Raw genomic sequence first — 26,983 nt, forward strand, 5'->3', positions numbered from 1 at the left:
AACAGCAGCACTGGGGAATGGTATAATTCAGACTTACAGTTGTGCTGATCTGAGTAAATAACATTTAAGTTTTGACGAATAATAGCTGGCTCAACAAATAATACTAGAGTAAGAAACAACACATTCAGATAGTGAGGTAGTTTTAAAAGTTTCTCTTTCCACTTTTCCCATATTCTACGATTCTACGATTTCTACGGTTCTATGATTGTGACTTCTGTATTTTTTAACTTCTTTAAATATGCTTGAATCCATAAACGAGGATTACAATCAGTATGGCCTATGAGACTTGTTACACCTTTGATCTGAATCCCTGGATGCATCCTTTCAAAGCTAAGGAGCAGTTTTGGTACAAACAGAAATTCACGTCTTTCCCAACACAAACTGCTGCATGGGCAAACACATGCTGACCGGTAACCTGGGACTCTATGCTCAGAATTTTTTCTATGGTCTCATGTCAGCTTTTCTTTCTTTCAAGTTTCAATATGAACAGTACTGGAAGTAGAGACTAAAATATACATACTGATTTACAGCATTTAGTTTAGCTTTATATTTGGATTACCTAGTGAATTCCAAGCAGTGAATTTTACTTCAGATTATCCCCTAATTTCAGCCTGTCATCTGTTGAAACAGGTTAAAAAACACTGTTAAGTAGGCCTTTACAGAACTAATCATGTCTTACCTCGTTTCCATACATCATGAGGTGGTGTGTTGTAATTAGAGCTTTGAACACTACAACCCAGCTACTGTTTGCAGTTCTCTCAAAGAGTGTGTCTGCCAGCTGTGGAATATTCACATTCATTTCATTTGTGCACTGTATTAGATCTAAATTAAAGAAGAAACAAAAATTAAAGCATTAGTTGCATGCTCAAAGAAGATTATCCATGTGAAAAAACACTAAGCAACAGGATAATTCATATTGGAAGATTTAACTTCAGTTCTTTAAGAAATAATTGAGCTGTTTTACATTCCCTGCTCAAACTCATTAAATTTTACTGAAAAACACTGATTATAAAGTCAAAGGCATTTCAACAGTTTTATGGAGTTCCAACAGCTTATAACCTGCCCCAATAACCTGCCCCAGCAGAAGCTCTAGGCCCAAAGTACCATCCAAAAGCCAGTGCAGACACACTGAATACCCAGCGCCTGGAGTCGTTCAATCTAACCAAAATGAAAGAGAGACAAGAGCAGAAAAGCTGAGACAGCTGCAGCCCACAAGATCAGCAAGCAGCAAGTACCTAGAGCTCAGGTCCAAGCCTGAATACTGACACCTGAGAGCAAACGAGATGCTGCAAACCTGTGCTAAGCCTCTTCCCCGGCAGATTTATGGGCACGAGCCTGCGCTACACACCTCTCCACTCAGCTCAAGTGACCTAATCACCAACCTGCTGAGTGTACTGTGGTGGATCATGGCAGATTTCAAGCTTTTGCATCAAAAAAGCTCTTTGTGTCAGAGACTGATCATAAACTCAGCAGTAAAACATTAACTCGGGAGGTCAGAGAGCTTCAAGCCACTGTCTGAGTGCTGGTACAAAACCAGAGCAGGCTCCAGCAGACACCCAGGGAAGAAACAAAGGCACTCGCTGCACAGAGAACTGCGAGCAGGACTATTCTAAACCCCTCGAGACATGCACACTTGATTTATTCTCTTTGAGCTAACTTTGGCTCAGGTGTGATCAAAGCACGCCTCAAGGACTGGGCAAGGCCAGCACAACAAACATCTACTTTGAAAAGCTTCCTTTGTGGCTTCTTCTTCAAGCCAAGTCTGGGAGCAGCCCACTGGCTGGAGCTCAGCATTGCTGCCTCTGGTTTTTCTCTGCAAGTACCTGAAGAGGGGCAGGTGCTTGAGAAGCCAGGCAGCAAACCCAGCACCCAGGTGCCAGCACCACCAGCTTCGCTGTCACGCTGTTAGCACCATGCAGAGGACCAATGACATTATCAACAGCAACTTGAACAAACTTGGAAGTTCACGTATTGAGATAGTTTAGGACAGATTATGCGATAGAAATATTGCATTTCATCTTTTTATCTGCTCTACTGCAGTGAATATATTACAGATGTAACTTAATTAGGAACCTGTTTAATAAGAGCATATTTTAAAGTCCTATAATTAAGGATCACTAATGGATACTTTGAGTAATTCTACTTTCAGAATCTCTGTCTATTAAGAGTTTTAGGCAGCTTTCTGCTTCAATAAGATACTTGAAGACACTAATAACCTTACTGATGTCACTCCAACATCAGAAGTTTCCAAATACATACAAAACACTCAAGCTGGGATGAAAACTTTCATCCCTAATAATAACAGGCAAAACCACCAAAATAACTGTACAGATAGAAGAGCCCTGAAAAGGAGCCTGAGGCAAGCTATACATCAAAATCGGATTGTTTAGTAAAATATGTCACTGTACAAATACGAAGAACCTCAAAGAGTCATTTTACAGATGCCTCTCACCACTTATGGCTGTACCATCCTCAGATGCTGTGTCAAAGTAAGTCATATTTTAAGATCTCTTGAAGCCCAAACTGTCCATAGACAATTATTGTTCCATATAATGAAGCAAGATCCAATTTGAAAATTTATACATAGACAAAAACCTGAATTTTAATTCAATAGTCTCATCCACTGAATGAGAACTTTGTTATAACATTTCTACGTAATTCTGTCAGAGCACATTAGGACAAATAAGTCTTCCTGAATCCATTCATTTTATAAGCATTATCAAGACACTGCTGTTAGCTTTAGCTCAGTATTTTCATACAACTGGATTGTAACCAGCAAAAAATGTTGCAGAACTCTTACAAGTTGTAATTCCTCTTCTCAGTTTACAAAAAAAAATAATAAAAAAAAAAAAATCCACCACCACCAAAAAAACACCACGAAGGACGCTGAGCAGTATCTGTAACTACTAATAGGTAACAGTTAAAAGCATTCCATTAAACTGCTGAGGTCAAAGACCGCACAGATAGCCTGCTGAAAGCAGCATTTCCACATAAAGTTCTTCTCCTTCCCATGACCACGAAGCAAGTCAATTTTTTCTCTGATGATATAGTGAACATTAAGAGTGCTTATTATTTAATAAGTAGAACCGTAAAGGAAGATCCAAGCTAAAAACAACTTTCTGCTCTCAGAGAGAAACAGCAGCCAGGCTCATCTCTGGGGTATTTTACTAGAGAGATTTTTGTTTCATGCAATCTTGTCACCTGCCCTCAGCTAAGGCTAAGATGATGCTGAACACCTGGGAGATTTCCTGCCTGTATTTGTCTTTTTTTGTTGTTTTAAGAAAGAAAAAACAACACACAATTAGTAACAATATTATTAAGGGCTAATCCCACATTTGAATTCCAGCATTCAAAATCTTTAACAAAAAAAGCAAAAATTTGTCTTTTTTTGTTTTGTTTTTTAAAGGCTGCAGTAGGATCCCTACATAAAAAACAAAATGCATGGATTTGTTAAAGCTGGCAGTAAAGGAGGAAAAGACTATTAACACCCTACATCTGGAAACACAAAGGAACGCATGCACCTGAGAGACTGACAGCTGGGCAACCGTAATAGGGATGTTGGCTGCAAAACCTGCCTTGAATGGGATGAAAGGTGTTGTAGGGCAAGCGACGCTCGCTCTCTTATAGCACCACTTATATAAACACTTTCTAACTCAAAACATTTTGCCAGTCACACAGAGGAATCTCTTCCACTGCAAATGAAACCCTGGTGCAATTTCTAGGATACAATTTAGAAACTTGTTAACATCACACAGGAAAAATAAAATAAACTCAATCAGCTTTAAACCAGAAGAGCACTGCAGGGGATTTCAAGCAGCCTAGATCATCTGTGGAAACCTTACTGCCTAGAAGAGCACTAAGGATTTTTCTTTGACAGTTCATCTGAAATACTGGCACATCATCTGTGAAACCACACAGCTCTTCAGAGAGCAGCATGTGTAAATCCAGATATAAAAATCAGTTTGCTGGAAATTCCTCAGCCAGGCACTGACAAAAACCAACATACTTTTCAACACTAAAGCAACAAGAAAGTAATCATTTTCTTCATTCAGAAATAATTCTTGCAAGACACCTGTAATACAGGAGTTAAGGCAACCACAATTGCTGAATATTCCCATATTTCTTCCCTTCCATCACGGGAGAGAAACAGCTCTAAGACAGGCAGATATAAGAATTAAGACCAATTGTCTTAACCCAGCAGTCTTTAAAAAAATGACTTTTTTGGAAGTTACACTGTGAAGTAAAACCAGAAGGAACACCTGAGCAGACTTTCTCAATGCAGTCTAGGGAATGTCACAATTCCAGCTGGAGGATTAAGGGATATCACCTGATTAATAAACGTGTTTATGTCCATGTATTCTTACAGTGAAGATCTGATAGCAACCTAAATTTCTTTTACATGGTAGCTAAATCTGAACTGTCTTAGAATTACAGTTGCTAGAAGCAACATTAATTCAGGTATTCTGTCCCATTCCCCCACTAAACAAGGTTACAAGATAAAAAGTTTTCAAAAAGCCTTTATAAAAAGTTTTAAGCAATTGCTACATTTAAAAAAAAAATAAAATACAGCATTTACAGATTCTAACATTAACTCAGGTATTTCTATTGGTGTTTTCATTTTGTTGTTTGAGTCAAATTGAACAGCTTCACAAAGGACTAGAGAGTTTCAAATTAAAGACTGGCACCTTACTGCCTGGGCGTATGTCTCCGTGCGGTATCACAAGGGACATATCTCTAAGAGCCAAACTGCATCAGCATTTGCCAGCCAGTCATGAGCTCCAGCTGCCAAAAGAATGGGCAGATACAAAACATCCCTGACCTGTGACAGTCACAATGTGACATTACTGGCAACATTTGAATCCCTAATGGCTTGGTGGAACCCTCAACTTTCACCTGAAGTGAAAGGCTTAATAGCCCAATTTTGTTACATAATACAATTTTGAAGTACCTAAATTATCACTTCTTACAAGACTTCTAAAGCCTGTACATGTACAGCAGTCTTAAGTCTTGATGAGCAACATTAACCACTTTCCCCTCCCATCTGCTTCTTAAGAGGACCGTGTACAAGGTATAAAGAGAGAAAAAAACTGCAGTTTTACTGTGTTCATTTACAAGTTTAATATACAATTCACTTTAGGGTTTGTGCTTTCTAAATTTTGGTCCAGCTTGGCTACAGCTTTAAGTTATGTATTTTTAAAATGTTTTTTCCACAGTTAGCCGGGAAGAGAGATGTCACCAAAAGAAGCACCAAGCCCCACTCCACTGCAACCCAAATTCAGGAGGCTGAGGCAAAGCGAGACAGCCAAAAACATGGGGAAGAAAACACAAGGCTTCAAGAGCTTCACTGAGGAAAAAGAACAACCACTGTGTAACATTTTATTTTATCCTGAAATATTACAAAATACTACAGAAATAGATCTGCTGACTTATCTAGAACACTGCGACCTACTTTAAAAGAAAAAAAATACATTAAGTATCCCCATTGACATTGCTTAGGTTCTTTTTTTTTTTCTCTTTAAGAAAAATAACTATACCACCCAGCAGCTAGGCAAGACCCGAGGCTCCAAATACTAGCTTACATATTGTATGCATAACATCTTCCTGCTTATACCCATACTGTAATATTAAAGTCTCCCTTGCTAAGGAAGTTTAGCAATAAGGGGACTTTAAGAAATTATCTGAATCGAGTCCAGAGACTGATACTCCTCCGTGATCCTCAATACAACTGTCAACTCTCAAAACGTGTTCTTGGTGAACTTTTTTTTTTGAGCAGCAATTACAAGTAATACCAGATGGCATACATTTTTAATGACATGCACATGCAGGGACCAAGGTGCAACTGGCAGTGTTTTGCATTAAGTCCAAGCTATGTTTTATTTCATATTGTACTTTGAAAACTACTTGCACTGTGTCTTTGAAACTACGCTGTGTGATTGTTCCAGAGATAACAGTATTTAAACTTGTATCTCATCTGCTTACGTTCAATACAACTAAGTTTTGCTTACAGATGTACAAGTAAAAAAAATTTAAGTGCAATACGTAGGCTTGCAGATGTTTGAAAAGCAGCACATGCATATGCTGAATGAAGACTGAAGAATATTTACTGGGATTTATTTTTTTTAAAGCTGTTTGCAAAGGTATTCATGGTACCACATTTCACATCTTCTTCTTCCACCCCACCACAGTCCTCCTGTACTCCAGAGCTACAGTCAGCACAACAAGCTTTTTATTTTTTTTTAGACAAAAGAATGATAGAAAACAACTGACACCAAAACACAGAACTCATTTGGGATGTAAGAACCTTCAAGGATACTGACAACTCTGAACAGATTTCTATCAAGAGATATTCAAAGGAATACGACACTCACAATGCCACTGTATCCTATTCTCAAGATACTGTTTTTCCAGATGTCCATTTTCTTACTTTGCGAAGTGAATGACATCAGTTTCGAACAACACACTACCTCTTCTCAGCTTGAGAAACTTTCAAACTATTGAGCAAACTGTCACCGATTTCTGGCTTCCTGTCATGTTGCCATTTCTGGACATAAGGGTTACCTCAAAGTTGTTCTACCTCAGGCAGAAAATGAAACAAGGTAACATAACGGTATAATGAAAAGAATCATCAATTACCCAGCTTGAAGGCTTTCAACTTCAACCCAGTAGCTGCAATATTTACTACTGCAACCGGCTTCCACGCATCCAGATCAATAAGAAATATACTTGGTTTATCTATTTGATCTGTGTCAAAGGCTTTCATGCAAGATGTCTATTTCAACAGATGAGTGCCACAGCACCAAAGAGCCAAACTGTCCTCAACAATTAACAGAATATGCTTCTTCTGAGAGCCTGAACAGCAGACTCTCCATGGTACCATCAGCTGGAAGGAGTCCCACAAAGCCACCAGCCTGGTCCCCGAACTCTGAAGGGAGCAGTAACCAGCTTCGCCTCACCTTTGCTCTCCCTAGTGTAAAGGCACACACTTAGTTTGCTTTTCATAGAAGGTGCATGGAGGTACTACACAATGTTTGCAGCATTCATTGCACAATTGAGCAAAGAACAACTTCAAGTGCTATGCAGTTATTAAAAACTGAAACAAAGCAACACCACTGATAATTCTGCAGATAGCGGGGGCAGCTTCCGGCATCTTTTGGTATATAAAAAAAGGAGTTTCAACATACTCAGTTGACATACACCAGCAATAAGGCGCTGTCCTTTAGGGAAGATGCAATCGACCTTCTCCCATCCTCACCTGCAGCCTTCCAGCACAGCCCCAAGACAACTGTATTTCAGGACAGGCTAGAGGCAGCTGCATCCCACCAGAGGCGCACAAAAGTGCCCGACAGCACCACCGGATGCCTGACTTCTGTCTCAGACAGATCCCCTACCACATGAACTGCCTTTCCCCGGGTGCAGGGCTCGGGAGTTGGGAAGCTCTCAGGGGGCAGAGGGGCTGCTGCCGCCCAAATATCGCCCCGCGGCTCGGCCGGGGCTCGCAGCTCCCACGTGGAGGCGAGCTGGGGGAAGCCGTGGCTACCGACACGGCCCCTACTCACAGTCCAGGTGCTTCTTCTTGGGGCCCATCACCTCGTGGGTCGTCGCCTTGCAGACGGCTTTCGCGACGGCCGAGCCGGTGACGCTGTGCTGCGCCGCCGCGATGCGGTCGGTGAGCGACTGCCCCGACATGGCGGGGCTCCCGCTGCCTCCCCCGGGGAAGGACGACGGCGAGGAAGACGGCCGGGGACGATGAGGAGGAGGAGGAGGATGAGAAGGAGGAGGAGGAGGAAAGCAGCCGGCCCGGGCTGCGCCGCGCCTTCTCCTTTCACATTTCCACTCCCCGACAAAATGGCGGCGGCGGAGCCGTCAGGTGACCGAGAGGCCGCCCCGCTCCGCCCCGGGAGGCGGCCGGAGCCCTGCCACAGCCTCGCGGCCCTCCCCGCCGGCCCCCCGGGGTTGTGCGGGGATTGAGGAGCCGGCTCGGTTTCCCCGTACCACGTATGCACGCGCCGTAGCCGTAGCCCGAGGTATCCCCTGCGGCAGTGACTGCCCAGGGGCTGCGCGCGGAGCGAGGCGACCCTCCTGTGCCCGGCTGAGGAGAAGCACCGTCGAAGCGGTGGAAGAAATGATTTAATAGCACTTTTTCACCACAGGTTTTTGTGGGCCGGGTAGTCTCAGTTTGCCTTGGGCAGTGACATTGGCTCCTGCGGGATCGTGGGGGTGTAAAAGTACCGTACAGTATCACCTCATGCTGTCGGAATAAGTGCTCCTCAAAAAACTTGTCCCTTGCTGGATTTATCTGCACAAGCAGATCCATAACAGGATGAAACACGGCCCATCTCGTAGAGCCGATGGCACATCCAGTGTCTGACACCGAGTCCCCATCCTTCGGCCATGCACCCACCCCAGGGCCACTGAGGAGCCTGACAGGAGGTGACCCTGGGGCCTGCTCCCATGTGGCGGGCATTGACCCAATATTGAGGACATTGTTTACTTAAAGTACAGCAAAGAACTGGGCAGGACAAGAACTGGGTGAGGGGTGCAGCCAAAACTGGGGTGAGGAGTGGTAGTTCACTGTGTGGGAGCTCATTTGTTTGCTATTTTCCTGAAAGCGAGCAAGAGCGTGCTTAGCTTTTGCCAAGCGTGGCAGTGGTTTCTGTCATGCGGCCACCAGCCTGTTACAGCTGGACTGTTACCAGCAAAATACTTCGAACAATCATCAATCAAATGTTAATGACACCTCGCCAGCAGACTTAAACAAACAGCCTAACACTGGTAGGCTCAGTCGCTCACAAGTGATTCCCTTGGTCCTGCTGTCCTGGCTGTTTTCATACCAACTCATTAGTTGGCTACAAATACGGCAGAGATTTACACAGCATGAGAGAAATGAGCAAGGTCTTCTCCTGAGGAGAGCTGCTCTACACCAGGAAATCAATAGTCCTGTTTGGGATCTGGCTTGCTCAAATGGGTCAGCTCAGCTTGATTTTCAAAATATTCTTTAAGAAGCCATCATCTCTTCTCATCCACATAAATGGCATCTCTTCCTGGAGTAAGAAGAGAGAGCAAAAAGCATTTCTGGAGAAAACATCTGACTTGGGATTTGCTCCTTTGCCTGTTTGGTGACCACACACGCTTTGCCTTCTGTGAAAGTATGTTTGAGTTTCCAGACCAAGATGAGGAATTTCCCTTTTGAACATGTAGCAGAGTGAGGAGAGGTGTTTTCTGCAATAGAGTTCAAGAGTATCAATAAAGTGATAGCACATTACTTCAAACTGGACATCACAGGGAAACTGAGGTAAAAATAATTCTGATTTATGATTCCAGCCTGAAAAGGACATCCATCCCCACCACGAAAAGCAAATGCTTACTTCTTATATTCTGTGCTGCTCCACACAGCCCTCCAAATGGCTGTTGTGACGTGATTGTTATTCTAGCATTATGGTTTCCAAAGACAGTATTTCCCTGAATGACAATGAGGAAGTTTTGCTGCTGCTGCGAATCATTAATTATTTTTCCGTCATGCCTTGAGGCCCCGGTGAGGACTCATTCAGTACTCAACTGCACAGGAAAACTTCGGAAGAGACCACTGCCTCAGGTGCTGCATTCTCGGTGAGTGTCTTCAGACCTGATTTTATCTGAAAAACGTGTAGCCATTTGTCCTTCAAAACATGCATACAATAAAGATCCTGTTGAAAGGCATGATGCCACCATAGAAACATTAGCGGTCCTATGATCCAGGGTGGATAAAGTTGTGAATGAAGTATTTCTATAACCCTAAGGGCATTAATGCATTAAAACGTGGTCACTGCTAATGAAGATCATGAACATTTCCTGTGGAGAAAAAGCTTATAAACTTTTTATTCGTACTGGCAGCAGTCAGTTTCTAGTTGCCTTATTTTTGCCTTAAGACTCATAGTTTCTGGAAAAATAATTTTGAAGCTTCAAAGCCTGAGGAAACATCAAAACAGTAAGAAAAGAGATGGAAAGATTAAATACTCATTATAAATGTCTCAGTCTCTTAGGGCTTGTCTAAACAGGGAAGCTATTTCGAAATAAGTGAGGGTGTGAGCTGAAGCACAACAACTATTCAGCACTACCTTCATCCCCAACAGGGAATTTCCTATATTGTTCTATTTCAAAAAGCCAAAATTTCACAAAAGTGTCAGAGTTCAGTGTGTCCCATTGGCTAGGCAGCTATATCTGTCTGCACTGGGTTTACTGGTCAGGCCCAAATATGAGTTCAAATTTCTGTCTTTATTCAGGCCGTTAAGCTCGCTCCAAATTCAGTCCACCTTGCGCACAACTTGGGTGACTGAAGATCATGCCCTTCAGCATGAACTTCTGCCCAGGCTATCACAACAAACAATCTGTGAAACCTAGAAGCGAACCGATAGGAAACACTGGCATGTTTTTTTTTTTTTATTGTATTGAGGCCACCTCAGCGGATTGCTTTATAAACATGCCTTCTGCCAGTTTAATTCATTAATTAAACTGAGTGCCTGCATGATTCCTATTCCAGATGACAGATTACGGGGAGATAGGTTACTCAAAAGAATTATTCCAAATCATAAAACATATTACAGGTGCATCTGCCATGGTCATAGGATCATAGGAAAATCTGGTTTGGGAAGGACCGCTAGGGATCATGTATTTCAGCCTGACCTAAAAGCAGGTCTGGTCTCAATGGTGGATCAGGTTGCTCAGGTCCCATTCAGAACAGCACTGGAGATCTCCAGGGAAGGAGACTCACCAGCTACTGGGGGCAACCTCTGTTATTCATATCCATTGTCAATATGGTGTTACTCGCATTTTCCAGAAGGAGCAAAACTTAGGTAGGCAAGATGGCTAATAGCCATCAGAGACACCTGATATCTTATGGATCTGTTGGTGAATTTCAGCAACCTTCAACAAAAGGATAAAAGTCATCTATGTTGTTGTTCTCGTAAGATTCTTGGAAATAGTGCGGTCAAGAAGACCAAGGTGTCTGTCCAGAAGGAAAATCAGAGGTATTAGCACACAGTCAGTGTACTTGGGAAAGAATCGTTATAAATATCTGTAAAGCAGGTAAAACATTTCTCAGAAGCTGCTTCTTCTTCGATACTGAAATTATTCTGCTATGCAACACAATTTATATGTATAAGGAAATGAGGTACTTGCTGCTTATACATTTATAAGGAAACCAGAACCATTTGCTTTTTTTCCAAGTGCATCTATTGCTAGATATGTGTTAAAATACTTAATATTATACAGAAGTGCTTGATAAAGAAGAAATAATAGAAATAATTTGTAGGGACTTGGTTCAAGTTCACCCCTGCATTTCTCTGGGATGTTGCACCCTGCCATCAAACACCTCTTACGTCCTGCAGTTCGAAGGGCCTACAGGCAAAAAGGGGATTTATGTTAGTATGAAGGGGAAGAAATCAGTGACGAGCTAATCCAGGCTGTCAACCATGCACCTTGAGATACACATCTACATTTCTGATGCAACACAGAACTTTATTTTGTTAGTAACAGGTGCGTCTGGGTGAAATTCTACACCCTTCACATCAGATAAGGAAGAAGTCTCAGTTACCACCCCCTAAGGTGGATGACAAGGCGCATTCATCATCCTAAATTGCAGGCATATTTACAGAGGGCTGTGCCATGGCACTATGAATGATGCACAATTAGCTATGCAAATTGTTGCATAGAAATTTAATTGGGAGGTACGTAAATAAGAAGCAATACCTTACCCACCTCTCCTCAGCTCGCCTGTGCTGAATGCATCATTAGTCCCGAGGAGACAAGGAAGTATCAATGTTTTTAGGGCAGATATTATTCCTCTTAGCAGCTCTGCAGAGTGTGTTTCTGCAGGAGCCCTTCGAGCTGGCCTGCTTGTTTCTGCACCTGTGCTTCTGGCAGGCTGCAGCCAGAAGGACAGCGCGCTTTACGTGAAATAGCTGGCAGCTCTTGTTTTTACACCAAATTGGTACCTCTATAATGCTCCTTTCCTCTCTCTCTCGCCTTACCCCCTTTAATGTGAAAGCAGTACATGATATAATTCAGTTCAGGTTGCTCTGTTAGCAAATCTTCTTTCTTAGCCACGCTTCTTGCACCTTTAGACTCTCAGATTCGTATTTGTGAGGATGAAAAACTGGAAATGATATAATTCATTCATTTTGCTGCCCTGTGCTTACTGCAGCCCAAGTGACGAGGGCTTCTGCAGAAAGGAGACAGGAAACATAGTCCAGATCTGACAGCAAATAAACAGTTTGGGGGAGGTGGTGGTGGTGGAGAGAATGGGACATTTCTGGACTTCTGCCATGACCGAATGACACAGATGGCTTTCTGGGAAAATGAATATTTCAGTAATGAGTAGTGAACGTGCTTCAGGCTGGCTGCACCTACAGCCTGGAGAATGCAAACAGATTAGCAGTAGTTTTGACAATAAATACCATCTGCTCAGCAGCATGGAATCCAAGCTATGACAGAACCCACCTTACCGGTGCCTGCTGTTTTGCTACATACAGGTGAGATAAAAATGCCTACCACATATTTTTTGTAAATAGTGTGATTCTGATCTCAAAGGTGTGACACGCTACATTTAATGAGAGTTGTTCAATCCCAATTTAAGTCTGAGAGAACTGAAGACTTGCAGTTAGCTTCTTTCCTGGAGGGCAGCAAGGCATCCTAGCAGAAGTGTAAGCTGTAAGTAAAGTTGCTTCTCACACAGATTCAGACACTTAAGTCTGACACTTAAGTGTCTGAAAAATGAGTTGCTGTCACTCCTGCCCACAAGGGAAGGAAATGCAACTCTGTGAGCCTCAGAAGTAGCAGGGCCTGGTTTCCTCGTTGCTGCCATGGGGGCTCCATGCTGGTTTCCTGCCTGAGCACTCCGATAGCCGATAAGGGGAGAATTCCTGCCACAGCCAGTCTCTCTGTAGAGACACTAGTAGGCCTTGCTGCTTGGCTGCCTGTTTTCCACAAACTTTGCAAAAGCAGAGTGTCTGTGGGACCTTTACTGCTGCTAGGTTTAGTTACTATTGGCTGCTGGATTCAAAGGTCTCCAGGAGAGAAATGAGACATGAGCATTGTGTGAAAAAGTCTAAAGCCAAAATGAGAACCTTAACCTGCTAGTAGATTAATTCTTCCCTTAGCAGAGACATGAAAGAAAAAAAATATCACGCTTTTGTCCAACTTGGATTTGTGGGTGGGATATTCTGCCAGTCTTTTTTTAAAGGTCTTCATTTCCCTCCATCTGTATTGTAAAATGTGGATAAGACGTTTAGCTACATAACTGGGACTCTTTATGGCTAAATTCATCCAAATCTTGCATGACTGCAAAATACCAAGAGATCAGATCAAGAGTCTGTCATTGGAAGTTTTCATTGCCTGGCTGAAACTCAGACTCATTTTTATGTCTGAGTTGTTTTTTTTAGTGAAGGATCAGAGAGAATTCCAGGGAGAGACAGGCCTGAATAAGCAGCTCTTACAGAGAATAATTTAAAAGAAAAATGTAGTGTAAGAGTAATGAAACAAGGAGAAAGGTGAAGATGCAAAGGAAGATCAGTGCCAAAGAGTGCAATTCCCAGCTCACTTTCTGTGTGGAAGGACACAAGTGGTGCACAAAGAGGAATCATAAAAGAGATGGATGAAAGAGAAGAGAAAAGTTTGCTGGGCAAGTAAATCATAAAAGCTCCTTTTTAAATGGAGCTTGCTTACTTTTATGTAAACCTGGAACAGATCCACTTACCTCTGTTTCACTGACATCAATGAAGTTACTGAAACATACAGACTGGCAAACAAATGTGGCCTGAAAATGGCAAGAGAGAGATTGGTTGGAGGAAATTTGCTCTTAGGAAAAAAAGGATGGGGCTGGGAGCGCCGTGAGGAAAGCTCGATGAAGTGTGCTTCTTGGAAATGCAACAGAAAGCAGTTTCAACACCTCGGATATGTGTGTTTCTCTAAAGTCCGAAAGAAAGCTGCTTCCAAAATCAGGTGCACGCTCGGAAAGCTAAAGCTTGTCTTCATTGAAAAGCTTGCCATCAAGAGACACCACCTGAGTGGCTGTGAGCAATCCCAGGGGGAGTTTGGAGCTCTTCTAAGGGGATACCTCTGCTACTCCAGCCAGCTGCAGCACCCAGAGCGGCCCTGACACCTGCGGGGAAATCCAAGCTGCTGTTGAAGTTTCAGCTTTTAAATCGCTGACTTTGTCTACAGAAAGGAGAAAAGCAAGAACGGAAAGGAAAGAACAATCTGGAGTTATGACCCTTTCTTTGACCTCTTGACATTGCAATTCAGTGTTTTTTAAAGGATAAAATGAATGCCACAACACAAAGTAAACACTGTAATAGAATTACTTTAACTGTTCCAGTTTGGTCTGTTACATTATGAATTTAATAATGGCTCGTCGGTTCAGAAAAGCAGGAGGAATCTCACGGAAATTCAGGATCTGAAGTTTAGGCTGAAAGATGAGTCCTCGTGTAACAGTAGGGGTCCAGAGCACAGGTTCGACTTTGGGGCTCCCCCAGGATGAGCTGTTGGCTGGCCAGAAGCCTGTATGTGCGTGCGTACACGTGAGCAGTTCTGATCATGACAGGTGCTGCCCACATTACCTGACACCTAATAAAGTGTAATTAATTGGTATCTGAGCAAGTGGCTTTCTAGCCCTCCTCCAGGCACTGCAGAAGTCTCGGGCTGACAGCTGACCAAGGAACGGCTTCACCCATTCTCTTCCCATCACCTTGGCACTTGTTTCAGGGTGCTTCTCTGCAAGAGGCTTTTTGGGGAGCTTAGCCAACAGCGTCACGTAAGCGCAGGTGCTGCAGCCATACGTCTGGGGCTGATTTGGCCATAATTAGTGAACTTTTGGGAACCTTTCCAAGCAGGAGAGTGGGAGCCTTGCAATCCCCTCAGCCTGCAGCCAGCCCGACACCGTGGTTTGGAAAAGTCAGAGCAGAATGACTGAGGTTGTGTCTCAGAGCACGAGACAAAGGGGCAGAAATGCCATTTAAAGCCATCTGTAGATTTTTGGTGGGTTCTTGATTTGGTGTTTGCTTTCTGACCTTGCTTGGAGGAGCCTTGGTCAGGACAAGCACAGCCATTCTTCTGCTCTAACACCAATCATTTTAACTTAATAACCGCGGAGAACAAGGACAGCTAAACTCATCAGCTAATAAAATTACACAAATTGTTGTACTGGACCAAAGAGGATCGGAGATGTTCCCATCCCCACCGAGGAAGAGGAGAGGACCTGCTTTACAAAAGAAGGATTTCGGGCTGGGGCACTGATTGGATTGTGGGGCTGCCACCATGACAACAGAGGAAGGAACCAGCAGTGTAGCTTTCAGACACATATAAACCTGACAATAACAAACAATCTTGCATTAAAATCAGCTTAAAGCAGTCCTGGAAATTACAGTCCAGCGGGCATTATTTGTGTACCAAATAAATGAATGGGAGTGAAAAATAACGGCTAAATACGAGGCATTTAGCTAAGCTTGAATTCAGAGGGACAAAGATGCAGAAGTGTATAAAGGAAAATCTTCCGTCTTGTAATGTATAAAATTCCTTCAGTGTGCAGGAGCACAGAAGATAAGGGCAAACCAGCACAGATCTTTTATCTTGACTGTCAAAAAAATAAAAAGGTCACGGATAAACAAGCTCAGGCACTTGTGCATGCCCTCGAGGCAGCTCCCTGTGTTACTAGGTGCTCACAAACCTTTGAAAAGCTGATCCTGAAAGCAAGAAGTGGAAGTAGAAGTAAATAGGAGTGAGTTACAAGTGTTTGAAACCGAGATGCTTATTTTAATTCCCTGTCCTTGCAAGTGAAACAAGAACTAATTCAATGCCATTGGAATGCAGTGGATTCAAAACCGTCCAGGAGATGGATTTTTTTTATATAACATAAAATTAACCCTGCTGGGAGCACCTGGGGAGGACAGGGGGTGCTCGTGGTGGGGAGGGGGCCCGAGCCGGCTCTTCCTTCTGTCTGTTTTATGGGAAAATGCTGGATCCAGCAAGCAGCACCATGGCCGCAGGACAATTAAATAAACTAGTAAATAACTTGCTAGGGGTTTGTCTCGGGACTGACAGACCGAACTTGTGAACATCCTAACCCCAGGAACAGCCTAATGGGAGCTCACACCGTATGAAGCACCAGGGGATCCACGTGAGAGAGAAACATTGACTGAGGAGTGGTGTATTCATGTCCTGTAAGGCATGGCCTCCCACGAAGGCTTTTCGCAGGGTTTAATTCATTCCGTGGCCTGCCTCTCAGTTGCAGATTGATGCTTCTTCCATCACACCTTCTTTTTTCCTGCCATTTGGGCACAGGCGTGCTGGGGGTGCTGAGCGAGCACCGTGGCACTGCAGGCCACTTTGACCTGGCCGCTAAAATCCCTGTGACTGCTTTTCATGCACGTTTCCAAACTCTGAAACCCATACGTGTTAACAGGCCCGGCCCATACATGTCTCACTCTCAGCAAGTATGTTTTTATGTTGCCTGTCATTGTGATAAGTTAAAATTAAGGCTTTCATTAGCTGTTTATGGTGTTATTACTTTACCTCTTAGATATGGCCAGTTAGGGATGGGATTTCACATTGCAGTTGCTTTGGCTCCTGTTTTCTCCTGCAGTACTAGAGTTGTCCGGGTTGGTGGCACGTGCAGACAACAGCAGAGACGTTTGTGTGCTGAAAGCTGCTCTCTGTTTTCTCCAGCTCCATTGTACCTGTCAAACACCACCTCTCACCCTACGCCTTGCCGTCCCTTCACCCTTGAACTTCACACCGCACTCACAACCCTGTTTTTCCACCATGGAGCAGTTCCTCTTCTGCCTATAACAATAATCAGTGGAAATGAGAACTGAATCCTGGCAACCCCCAGTAACACTCCGCTTCCGACAACATCTCGGGCAGCTTGTCCTGCTCCTCTCCAGCCCGCACGTGAACCCCGTGGCCTGCCTGCTCTTCACCGGTTTGGCGGCTTATTTCCATCTGGGATTTTACAGGTGTCCTCACCCCTGAAAACAAGGAACATCACAGCTCACGAAGGAAAAACTCTTGCTTTCTCCTCCGGGGCGGCGGCTGGGAGGGAAGCAGGGCTGCGGCGGGGCAGAAGCACCCGCTGCAGCGCCACGGGTCGGGCTGCCCCACACGGCCGCGCCACCCACCGCTGTGCCAGGGCAGGTCAAGGGACCAGCTGCAGCCCCGGATTAGCTGTGCTGGGTGCTGTGTCCTGCTCTGGGTGTTTTGCAAACAGCCCAAAGACCGCAAAAGCCCATATGCCACAGGGTGAAAACAATATCATTAACGTGGACATTTGTCTGCCTGCCTAGAAGTGAGAGTGGGAGAGTGGTAAAGATAACAAGAACAGGGACTACGAAGCCTCCTGCATCCCAAACTGGTGGTGTTCCCTGGATGGGAGCCTGCACAGCTGCTGCAGCTCCAGCGGGAGAAGAGGAAAAGTCCTGGGAATTAATCCCCTACAGAAATGCACAGCAGGGAGGACAGCTCGGCAGGCAGAACGGGGACACCAGTGGCTTGGAGCAGGTGGCCACGGCACATCGCAGAGCACGTCGATGCTGTATGGACCACACATGCAAGTGCAGCACCACGGCACAGCGAGATGCTGCTGTCTCCTGGGACAGGGGAGCCCGGGCACTGCAGGAGGGGAGTTTGGACCGAGGTTGACCCGTGCTCCCAGCTCACCGGGTGCACACACCTTTGTCCTGCTGGAGGTGTGAGGGAATGGCAGCAGCTGAACTGCTGGTTGTACAGCTGCAGGGTCTGTGCCACTGTTCCCATCCTGGCACAGCAGCTGCTACGTTGGCACCCGCTGCTGGCAAACCCAAACAGACAACTGCAGTTAATCCTGTAGGCAACACTGATGAAAAATGCTGTTTTGCAAAAAGAAATCCAAAGGAATTGCTTTTACTTGAGGTCTAAGGATTTGCCCGGTGCATTTTGGGCCGGGCTGCAGGCACTGCTGCTGGTCACACGTCCCTCTGCTGCTTGTGAGCACGAGCAGACCGAGGAATCCTGCCAAACGCCATCTTCCACCAGCACCCTCCCTGACTATATACCATCTCTGGCAACAGCACCATGTTCACTTAGCTTAAAACCAGCATCCAGTTCTTAGCAGAGCCATAAGATCTGTTTGGAGACTTCCATGAAAGTTACTCCAAATGATAGTTAAAAATCTAAGACTTCCCCCAAAGGTTTTGGGGGCTGAAAAGGAGGCTCAGCCGCAGGCAGGCCCTGCTGCCAGCTTCCCGTGCGTCCCTTGGCACTTCCCGAGGCTGTGTGTTCACAGTCCCACCAGGGCTCGCTTTTGCCCGGCACGGCCTCGCTCCAGGACCGGGAGCTTCTCTGGCTGCCTTCCTCCCCGCCTGCCCCGACCTTGGCCCTTTGTACTGGGACAGCTTGCATGAGGGGAAGCGGGCAGCGCCCCAGGAAGCGGCTGGGCCGGTGTTTGACAAACAGGTTGCTCAACGCTGGGCTGACGTTCTGACCACATCGCTGCCGCCCCACTCACTGAGGTCTCTGTGCCAGCGCCTTCTGCCCAGATACTCCACTCGGCAGAGGTGTGAGCGGCAGAGTTACCGGGGAAATCAAGTTTTTAATACTTTTCTGGCTGTTCATGGGGGATATTGCTTTTCTGATAGCAAATCTGTATTGCAGCGGCTTGGGGGCCTACAGGCATGGGTTGGGGTCTGCTGTCCTGCATGCCAAAGAGCCCCTGAAGGTGAGCTCTGAAGGCTGGGTCTGCACAAGCCAGGGAGCTCAAGGTAACGCAAAATGGAGCTTAAAACAAACAACAAAACCCCACCACATTTTAATCACTGCTACAGAATAATGCAATACAGGTCCTTTTCTCCATAAGGAAATTAGGAAAGATCTAGACTTTGTCCTAGCCTGTAAAACTGAATTTGGGGTTGTTCACCTACGTAGCCTTTTCTGTGCAGCATCTCATCTACAGGAATCAAACTCCATGTCCACAGCTGCTCTTCTCTTTGCTCCAAACCCTCGCCCATCTCTGCTGCTCATCTCCCCGTCCATCTTTCCTTTGTTTCCCTGTCCTTTTTGCTTTGTGCGCCAGTCAGCGGCTTGCTCTCGAGCCGTCCCTGCAGGGTCACGCAGCTCTTCGCCTGGGAACACAGAAACCTCCCTCGCCTTCCCCTCCGCATGCACGCGCTCCTTCTGCTGAGCATGCAGATGGGGAAGGATTTCCTTAGGTGGCATTTCCTGATGATTTCTGACTAACTGCAGAGGAAGTCAAGCCAAAGAAATGATGAATCTTCCATTTTTTTATTTTTAAAATAACTTAAAAACCCTGACGTCTCTTATTTTTGTGCTGCAAACAGCCTGCCCGCTATCCTGCTCATGGCCTCATCCTCACAGATAAAACATGCACCAAAGCCAAGTACACCTTCTGCTGGAAAGCCCCTGTGCTTTTTTGGGAGCTTTATTTGCCAGCTTCAGTGGAATTGCCCAGCAGTTATTTAAAAGTAGCTTGCAGGCTGAAAGAGTGCTCCCTATGGAGCAAATGCTTCTTTAAGAAATTAAATCAGAGGCTCGGGAGCCTGGAATAGGTGGTTTTATGCAGGGTAGCAGCTCAGACCTCCTCTCTAGGGGGCTTCCTTTCTTGGTCTGGCTTGCGCTGTTGAGAAGGTCACACATCAAGCTCTGAAACCCTCAGTAGGAGCCCACCAGCAGAGCCGGGCCTCCCGAGGGAAGCCCGGCATTACAAGAGGGTGGAAGGGGCCGAGCCCCTGCCCCGCTGCTCCTTGCCAGGCGCTGGAGGTGCTGCTGCTGACACCCAAGGCTGTCAGCGTGTAACCAGTACAGCCAAGTCCCTGGCTGCCCAAAACAACTAGGAGAGGAGCTCTGGATGGTGTCTGGGGGAAATGCAGATCTTAAGACCCATCAAAACACAGCAGGCAGCCCACATTAACTGGGGGCAGAAGGACAGGGCTATGGCCCAACACACCCAGAGGATTTTTGCTGCTGGCACTGGGCCTGGGCAAGTCCCTGCCCCTCCAAGCACACCTGAAAAATCCCTAAAGTACTTTGTACTTTAGTGACGAGAAGCCCGAGAGCTTCCTGAGCCTTCCATAACCTCGTTCCAGTCCCATTACCTGCTGACCCCCGAGTGTGATTTGGAGCTCAGCAGGCACGTTCCCAAGGCTGGGCTGCCCCTGTCCAAGCTGCTTGGGGTGCCCCTGAGCTAGGAGGTGCCCAAGGAGGAGCGGGTGTCCCACCAGGACCATGAAGCCCCCCCATCCCAGAAGGTAACTGTGCCCAAAGCCATAAATAAACGGCATCCCAAACTACCTCGCTTGTCTTGTTAGCAGCTCTGCTCCCACGGACTGCCTCGCTTCATTTGTGAAATCCCAAGACGCATGTGTTGGGAGGATCCCACCTCACCTGCTCAGTGGGGAAATCGCACTGACAGCATCCAAGCTCCTCAGCACAGGACAATTAAAGGATCAGATGAAATAGCGACCAGTCTTTGTATCCAAACCCAGAGCATTTCCTGAGCAAACTAGCGTTTGGAGGCTCCTTCTTTGGGCAGCAAAAGCACAGCCCCTTCCTCCTGGGCTGCAGCAGGAGCCACTCACCCACATCCCAGGAGGATGCAGCCACAGCTTCATCATTGCTTGTTCCTCAAGGCACCTGCAGATGATCTCCTGACACACGGGTGTGTGACATCGGTTTGCAGATTTGTTTGAATTCACATTCAAATAGTTTATATGAACAAGTCACAGCCTAATAATGGCTGAAAAATGGAGAAAGCATGAAATGAAAGATGTGGGAGGTTTCCCTTTGCTTATCAAAATAAATAAAGATCACAGCTATGTTTTATATTAATTTATTAGAAAAAAAAGATACACAGTTTAATGTGCAAATATATACAACCAACATTACAATGAAACGTCAGGAAGGGAGAGCCCCTCCGCTCTATCAATGACTTACTCCTTCGTAACAGATGACTGTTTAATGCTTCCCCACAGATTTACAAATACAAAAAAAAAAGTATAATGCTTCATTTGCACAACACAAAAAGTTTATTCTTATTTGAACAAAAAATATTCTGGCTTCGAAATGGCAAAGTCTGCTATTTTGGTGGCTTTTTTTTTTTTTTTTCAAACCTGAGCAATTCTCGCGGAACAGGGGAACAAAGGAAAGGCATTGCCCTGTGCTTCATTCTCATCACAGCATCTGATGGTCTTTGAATTCCTCAACCACTGAATCACTGAAAGTCAACGCAACTCCAAAATGTACATCTATGATGTAATCAGCGGCACGGAAGAGAGCGGGCACTACCCTTGGCAAAAGCGCGCAGGTGGAAACCACCTGGCTCGAGTTAAATGGCTGTTGGCATTTCTCAGGTAAAGTGTTCCTATCTGACGGTAAGGTATTTAATGCTGTCTCCTGTAATAAAGGAATTATAAATGGAAAATACGGTTTAGTCCAAAAAGCAAGAGTCCTGGATCCTGCTATGCTCTGCGTGACCACTGAAGGACTGCAGAATGCGGCTGTGTTAAACTCAAACTGAGCGAAGACCTCGGGACCGAGCGCAACTCCCAGCAAGCACTTAAATCCTGCTCTCCTCGGGAAAGAAGTTCAGAGCAGTTTAATCTCTTTCTATTCCGTAGGATTTATTTCCAGCAGGTGTTCTTGCACCCACTGGCCACAGACTATTTGGCAGCAGAGCTCCGTGCCGGCCCCGACCTCCTCCCGCCTGTGCCGTGCCGGGCTAGCACCCCACGGTGCCAGCGATGCAGGAACCAGCTGGACCCCACAACCTCCTCGCGGGGCTCGCACAGCAACCACTGCGCCAGCACCGTCCACCTGTCCTCCATCTCATCACGCAGTCCAGCTGCACCTGCAAACCCCGCACGGCGACGCTGCTAATTAAACAAAACCCACTCCGCTTGTTTAATGCTTCTCCACTTTGACCAAGAACCCCCAGCGGTGCTGGAGAAGGCACTACAGGTCCCGAGCAGGGCAAAGCCAGCTCCCCAGGAGACAGGAGCTTCAGAAGGGGCTGCTGGCCATGCCACGCTCACAAAGGCGCAGAGCCTCCCTCTGCATCAACTCCCCTGATTTTTTTACGAAATACATACAGATGACGAAACAATAGCCCTGCAGCAAACAGGGAAGGCTGCCAGAGGCGTGCCTGGCATCCTGCCTGAACTACATTTTCAGACACGGCACTGTCAAAAGCTCATTCAGTTTTCAGGTGCTTTCACAGTTTTTCTTTCCTCTTTGGCCAGCGAGCAGAATTTACTGAGCACTGCAACATCTCTGCTCCTGCCAGCAGGCTGCAGGGATACTGACAGCAGCATGCGGGTGCGTTACTGGTGGACCATGGCGAGGTGGTGGCTCCATTTCAGACTGAAATCCCTAATGATGGGGGTGACCTCTGCAGTCAGCCTTTGCCATCCTCACACCACCCTCCTTTTCTATACCCTCTTTGGAGTATTGCACAATTTGACTATGTGGAGGGGACAAAAAGCATTTGGGGAGGACTGCTCTGCTTTTAAACTTCTGCATTTTAATTGCTCCTGTTTTGTGCATTGTACTTGCACAGGAATACATGTCACAGACCCTGGAGCAGGACCTTAAATGAGAAATCTGAACAAAACCCCATACATAGCTTTTAGTTTAGAAGTGAAAGTTAGAAACCAGTAAGCTGTGTTTGATGGAGATAAGATAGCTCCAGGGGCAGGAAGGAGACATGCGGAAGTTTGAGGGGGAGACTGAGCTAAGGACAGCCACCTCCAAGCTGAATATTTATATATTTTTAGGAAAATAAAACCGAAAGAGCTTGCTCTTTCCTAAACTTCTGAATGACCCAGTAGCCACATTTGTCCAAGTTTAAATAGTTTTACAACAAACTAGAATAACAAGTGTGACAGTTGTTCTCGATAGCTTGGTATTTTTCCACTTCAGGTTTTCTGACAGCATGAAAAGAAACACTCCGGTAAAACACTGATTTGCACGCTGCCGCAGCCTGAATTGGAGGCTGGCATGCCCTCCCTCTGCAGTTGGGGCTCTGCAGCAGCTTAGCATCATTGTGCTTGCCCTTTGCGGATGCTTTCTGTGCTTTGCAAGGCTCCTGAGCATGATGGTCCCCTGATGCAATACACATCTCATCCAGACATGTAACTCCATACTGCAGCATACGCTGAAAGCTTTCAGTGACATTTGTTATTTGTATGCCTTGCAGCGGCAGTTCTTCTGAGCAGAGGCAGACGTGTTTCTAACTGCAGCCCTCTCTGGCACAGCTCTGCAGAGGTGCGGATCCCCACAGCCCCACCCTGAGCCCACTTCCCCTCTCCCACGGCTACGCCCGCAGCACTCGCCTACATCAGTTTTAGGACCAAAAAAAAAGGGGTTCAATAACTAAACTTCACACCAGATTTACACTGAAAAGCTTGGACTATTTTCAAAGCTTTTCCGAGCATCAGCTTTCATTGCAGCGTAAACCCCCTGTTTCAAGCAGCTTGTTTTCTAACCCAGGACAATTTCTGGGATGGGGCCAAGTGCCCAGTTTGCCCGAGAGTCAGCCAAGCTGCTGGCGAAACTCGTTCTTACAGGGTGCTCACCACGGAGCTCCCAGCTCTGCATCTGCTCTAAAGAAATGGCGAGGCCTGCGAGCACTTCAGCTCTCTTGAGGTAGGAGGAAAACGGCATTTCTGCTCTCGAGGCTGCCCCTGCCAGCAGGACATGCAACTTGGCCCCGTCTCCCACCCTGCGAGAGCTCAGGGGCTGGAGGCAGAAGGGAGAAGAGCAAGGAGGGACCTTCAGTGCCAGCGACGTCTGCAGTGATGTTCCTACAGCCTCTGCTTGGTCTGTAAGCATTTCGGGGAGGTCAGATGATCGTGGTACAACAGGCACACGAGGGAGGCCAGTGATTTGGCCCTGTCAAAGAGGATTTCTTCCATAAGGGCCCTGGCTGGGTGTCCTCACCGGCTGGATCACACCTCGACGGCCAGTGGGACTTACCTGCAGGAGCAGAGCCTGCCAGGTCCGATCCAGTGTGGGCCACGCTGCCAGTGCTCGAGTGGCTGTGCGCCACCTTAAAACACAGATCGCAGCCAAGCTTTTCAAAGTTAAATATGTCATAAACTATACACATATGTGATCCTGAGATAGCGCCCCTAACAAGTCCCAAGGTAGATAAGCTTCCTGAACGCAGAGGTCCTTACGCCGCGTGAGCGCATTGTTGTTTGCTTTTGGCAGGCTCGCTAGCCTCTCGCAGACCACGCTGCGCTTCCTAATTCTCCTTTTTTTTTGGGGTGGGTCTGATGAAACAATCAGTTTGATGACTGCTACCAGCAATTCCAATTGCATTTCTTCTGCAGCTCGGATGAAAGCATTCTTGATCCTTTGCCAGGTCTCCCAAGACTTGCAGAAACAGGCTCACAGCTTCCCTTTCTATTTTTTGGCCAGCCAAGAGCTGTGTGTCAGCAGCCTCCTGCTAGAGGAGCAGCTGTGCTGTGCTGAAGACACTCCTCGAGATAGGAAGAAAACATCAGTAGTAATCAGACAGAGAGGCGACAAGCACGAGCCACAACGGAGAGCAGAAGCTTCACACGATGACCGTCAGTCGGAGGGTCAGCGACCGCGCGTCCCGGTCCTGTCGGTCCATACTCCTGTTTTGAGCTTCTGACAGCAGCAGCTCGGAGTCAGGCTTTTTAATCCCAGGGTAAAAAAGCTATTTCCCCAAGTTCTCTTTGCTTGAGCGCTATATAAAAAGTTCATTTTATTGTTTCAGTATTTTAGCCCTTAGTTGATTAGTCACCACTACCTGCCAGGTGCCTGCTGCCAGAAGCAGCCTGAGCACCCGCAGTGTATGTAGGAACGTCAAAAAATAGCTTTAGCAACTAGGAATTATGCAACAGAGGGGGAAGGCAGGACTACCTAGATTAATGTGACGTGTAGTGGATTTGTTAAGGTTAGGTGTACGACTCGTCCCAGAATCATGACAGAAAATGGTACCATGTAGCTTACCAGTAAGGGCAGTAAAAAGGGTAATGCATTCCTTCAATCACCAGCGAACCACTCACTCATTCAACATACTATTTCCAGCCAAAATCAAAGGTTTCTGGTAAAAATGCCGCTCCTCGGGAGATCGTAAGCATCTTACAGCTCCGCCTTTGAGCTCTGTGATAGCTGCTTCATTAACGTCGTGGTTCCAGTGCAAAAAAAAAAAAAATCTCCTCCAGATCCCAACCTTCTTCCTTTAAACTTTTGATTGCCTCTCATCTGTCCATTCCTGCTTAGTGTTCTGTAAAGCCTGCGTCTTCTGTTCATCCACCTGCACGTAGTCCACTCTCTGCTCCTCAGAAAGAAACGGTTTCTGTGAGAGACAAAAAACAGCGTATTTATTTAGGCTGTGAAAAGGGATGCGAGCGAAACCTGGCTTGATTTTCTGTTACCCCTTATTCCCTGCTTGCCTCGCTTCACCTCGAAGCTCACAGTGACATCAGCTGACAGAAGCGCCGCTTTACAGCCTGCCAGAGCTGCAATCACCCACCTGGCACCCCAGCACTCAGCCCAGCTTGCTTTGCTGAGCAAGGAAACCGCTGCCCTGGCTCTTCCCCTGCAGATCATCACTGCTTTGTCATGCAGGCCATCCTGCTGGGGATAACCTGCCTGTGTTTAACCAGAGGAACGGTTTGCTTTTAAGGAAGCTTTGGTGTCCCAAGTCTTTTGCCTTCAGGAGTATTAACTGATGGATAAAAAGCTATACAGGACACCAAACTTCCCCAACAGACAACAGTCTTGGCTTTGCTGCGGTACCTGCTCACCGCCTGGGCAGGCTGGAAGCTCTTTGGAACAGGGTTTGCAGTTTCTCAGCATTGCTAAAGAAATTAAAATGCTTTTGGAGACGCAAGAACAAAAGTGCACATTTTGCCGTGTTACGAGAGATGGTACAGTTTTACCTGATGAATTTATCGTGGGCTGTAAACTTGTTACTGCAGAGAGACTGGGGGGAAAACCAGTAGGAAAGGGAGACTATGAAAACGGAAGAGCATGCCGAGATCCTGCAAGCACCAACAAGCTCACCTACATGCCCCTCTACTGCATGTCCCAGTGGAGCCTCCTGCCCTCTGCTGAGCTCAAATTAACGGCAGCCCTACAAGGCAAGCTAAGGACACCTTGCCATCACCCTAATTCTGCTTTTATGGGGTTAATCTTGCCACTGGAAACAGGACTGGTACCTAACAGAGCATGGTTCTGGGTCTTTTCCTCCCAGCAGACACAAAGAGAGGAGGTTTGTTTTTTTTCACAGGGGACTCATACCTTCTGTACAGGGGATGGGGAAGCAGAATTAAAATCCAATGCTAAGTAATCAAGGTTAGATTTCCTTGTCCATGGAAAAGCACCACTGTATGGAGATGTTGCCTGTCTGTGTTCCTGTCAGGAAAGAAGAGAAACTTTTAATGCTCTTAGAACACGATCCCAGGAGGAAGCAGGACGGCACCGGGAGCAGGAGGCTCTCCCGGCAGCGCGCGAGTGAGGCCGGCCAGCACCCACAGGACAGCCTTTGGTGATGACCCGCAGGGTAACGCTGACTAGCTGGAGGGTACCACAAGGAAATGGAGAGTGCCTTTTTCTCCTGGTCATTATGGCAAAACCAGCAAACCGTGCTGAGTCTCATTCTGATTTAGCCAATATCCTCAGGCAGGAGCCCAGCTTCTCGCCCCGAACCCTGGAAGGCTCAGGTTCACAGGGGTGCCAGCTGAGCCATCGTGGTGGTATCTGTCCACATCTAGTGCCAGGGAAATCAAAGTGACCACAAGCATGTGGAAGGTTTTCATTGACCGGAAAATCAAACGGGGAGTAGTTACAACTGGAACTGCCCTACCAAGCAGATTTTGGTCTGGGAACGGTGTGGGTTGAAATTTGGGACGATTGTTTAAGGAGGCTGTGGTCAGTTTCGCAATGCATTTGTATGGCCACTGCTGCGGGGCTTCGGCTCTGGAGCCAG

At 46.3% G+C, this 26,983-nt stretch overlaps 2 protein-coding genes and 1 long non-coding RNA gene across 20 annotated transcripts in view; 1 reads left to right on the forward strand and 2 right to left on the reverse strand.

Moving 5' to 3' along the window:
- Window positions 1-7,860, reverse strand: part of LOC308176992 (phosphatidylinositol-binding clathrin assembly protein-like) — a 30,179-nt gene extending 22,319 nt beyond the window's left edge. For 15 of the 16 annotated variants that reach the window (XM_080553554.1, XM_080553553.1, XM_080553551.1 and 12 more), the window contains exons 1-2: window positions 7,557-7,860; window positions 680-822 (exon numbers count right to left, since the gene is read on the reverse strand). In XM_080553554.1, the coding sequence (XP_080409680.1) occupies window positions 680-822; window positions 7,557-7,686 (273 nt within the window). In that variant the 5' untranslated portion in view covers window positions 7,687-7,860. Of the gene's footprint in view, window positions 1-679; window positions 823-1,104; window positions 7,528-7,556 lie in introns of those variants that run through there. The other variant, XM_080553549.1, reaches the window with a different exon arrangement.
- A 152-nt stretch (window positions 7,861-8,012) lies between these two features.
- LOC308177003 lies at window positions 8,013-21,215 on the forward strand. The gene is made up of 2 exons (XR_013938767.1): window positions 8,013-12,506; window positions 16,696-21,215. It is a non-coding gene; the product is annotated as an uncharacterized lncRNA (long non-coding RNA).
- The window catches only part of GAB3 (GRB2 associated binding protein 3), a 57,602-nt gene continuing 51,451 nt past the window's right edge, over window positions 20,833-26,983 (reverse strand). For all 3 annotated transcript variants that reach the window (XM_080553564.1, XM_080553563.1, XM_080553565.1), the window contains 2 exons: window positions 26,296-26,409; window positions 20,833-25,348 (listed from right to left, as the gene is read on the reverse strand). In XM_080553564.1, the coding sequence (XP_080409690.1) occupies window positions 25,232-25,348; window positions 26,296-26,409 (231 nt within the window). In that variant the 3' untranslated portion in view covers window positions 20,833-25,231. The remainder of the gene's footprint in view (window positions 25,349-26,295; window positions 26,410-26,983) is intronic.

The sequence above is a fragment of the Anser brachyrhynchus genome (genome assembly GCF_964034855.1).
Source record: "Anser brachyrhynchus genome assembly, chromosome: 13".
Taxonomy (NCBI): domain Eukaryota; kingdom Metazoa; phylum Chordata; class Aves; order Anseriformes; family Anatidae; genus Anser; species Anser brachyrhynchus.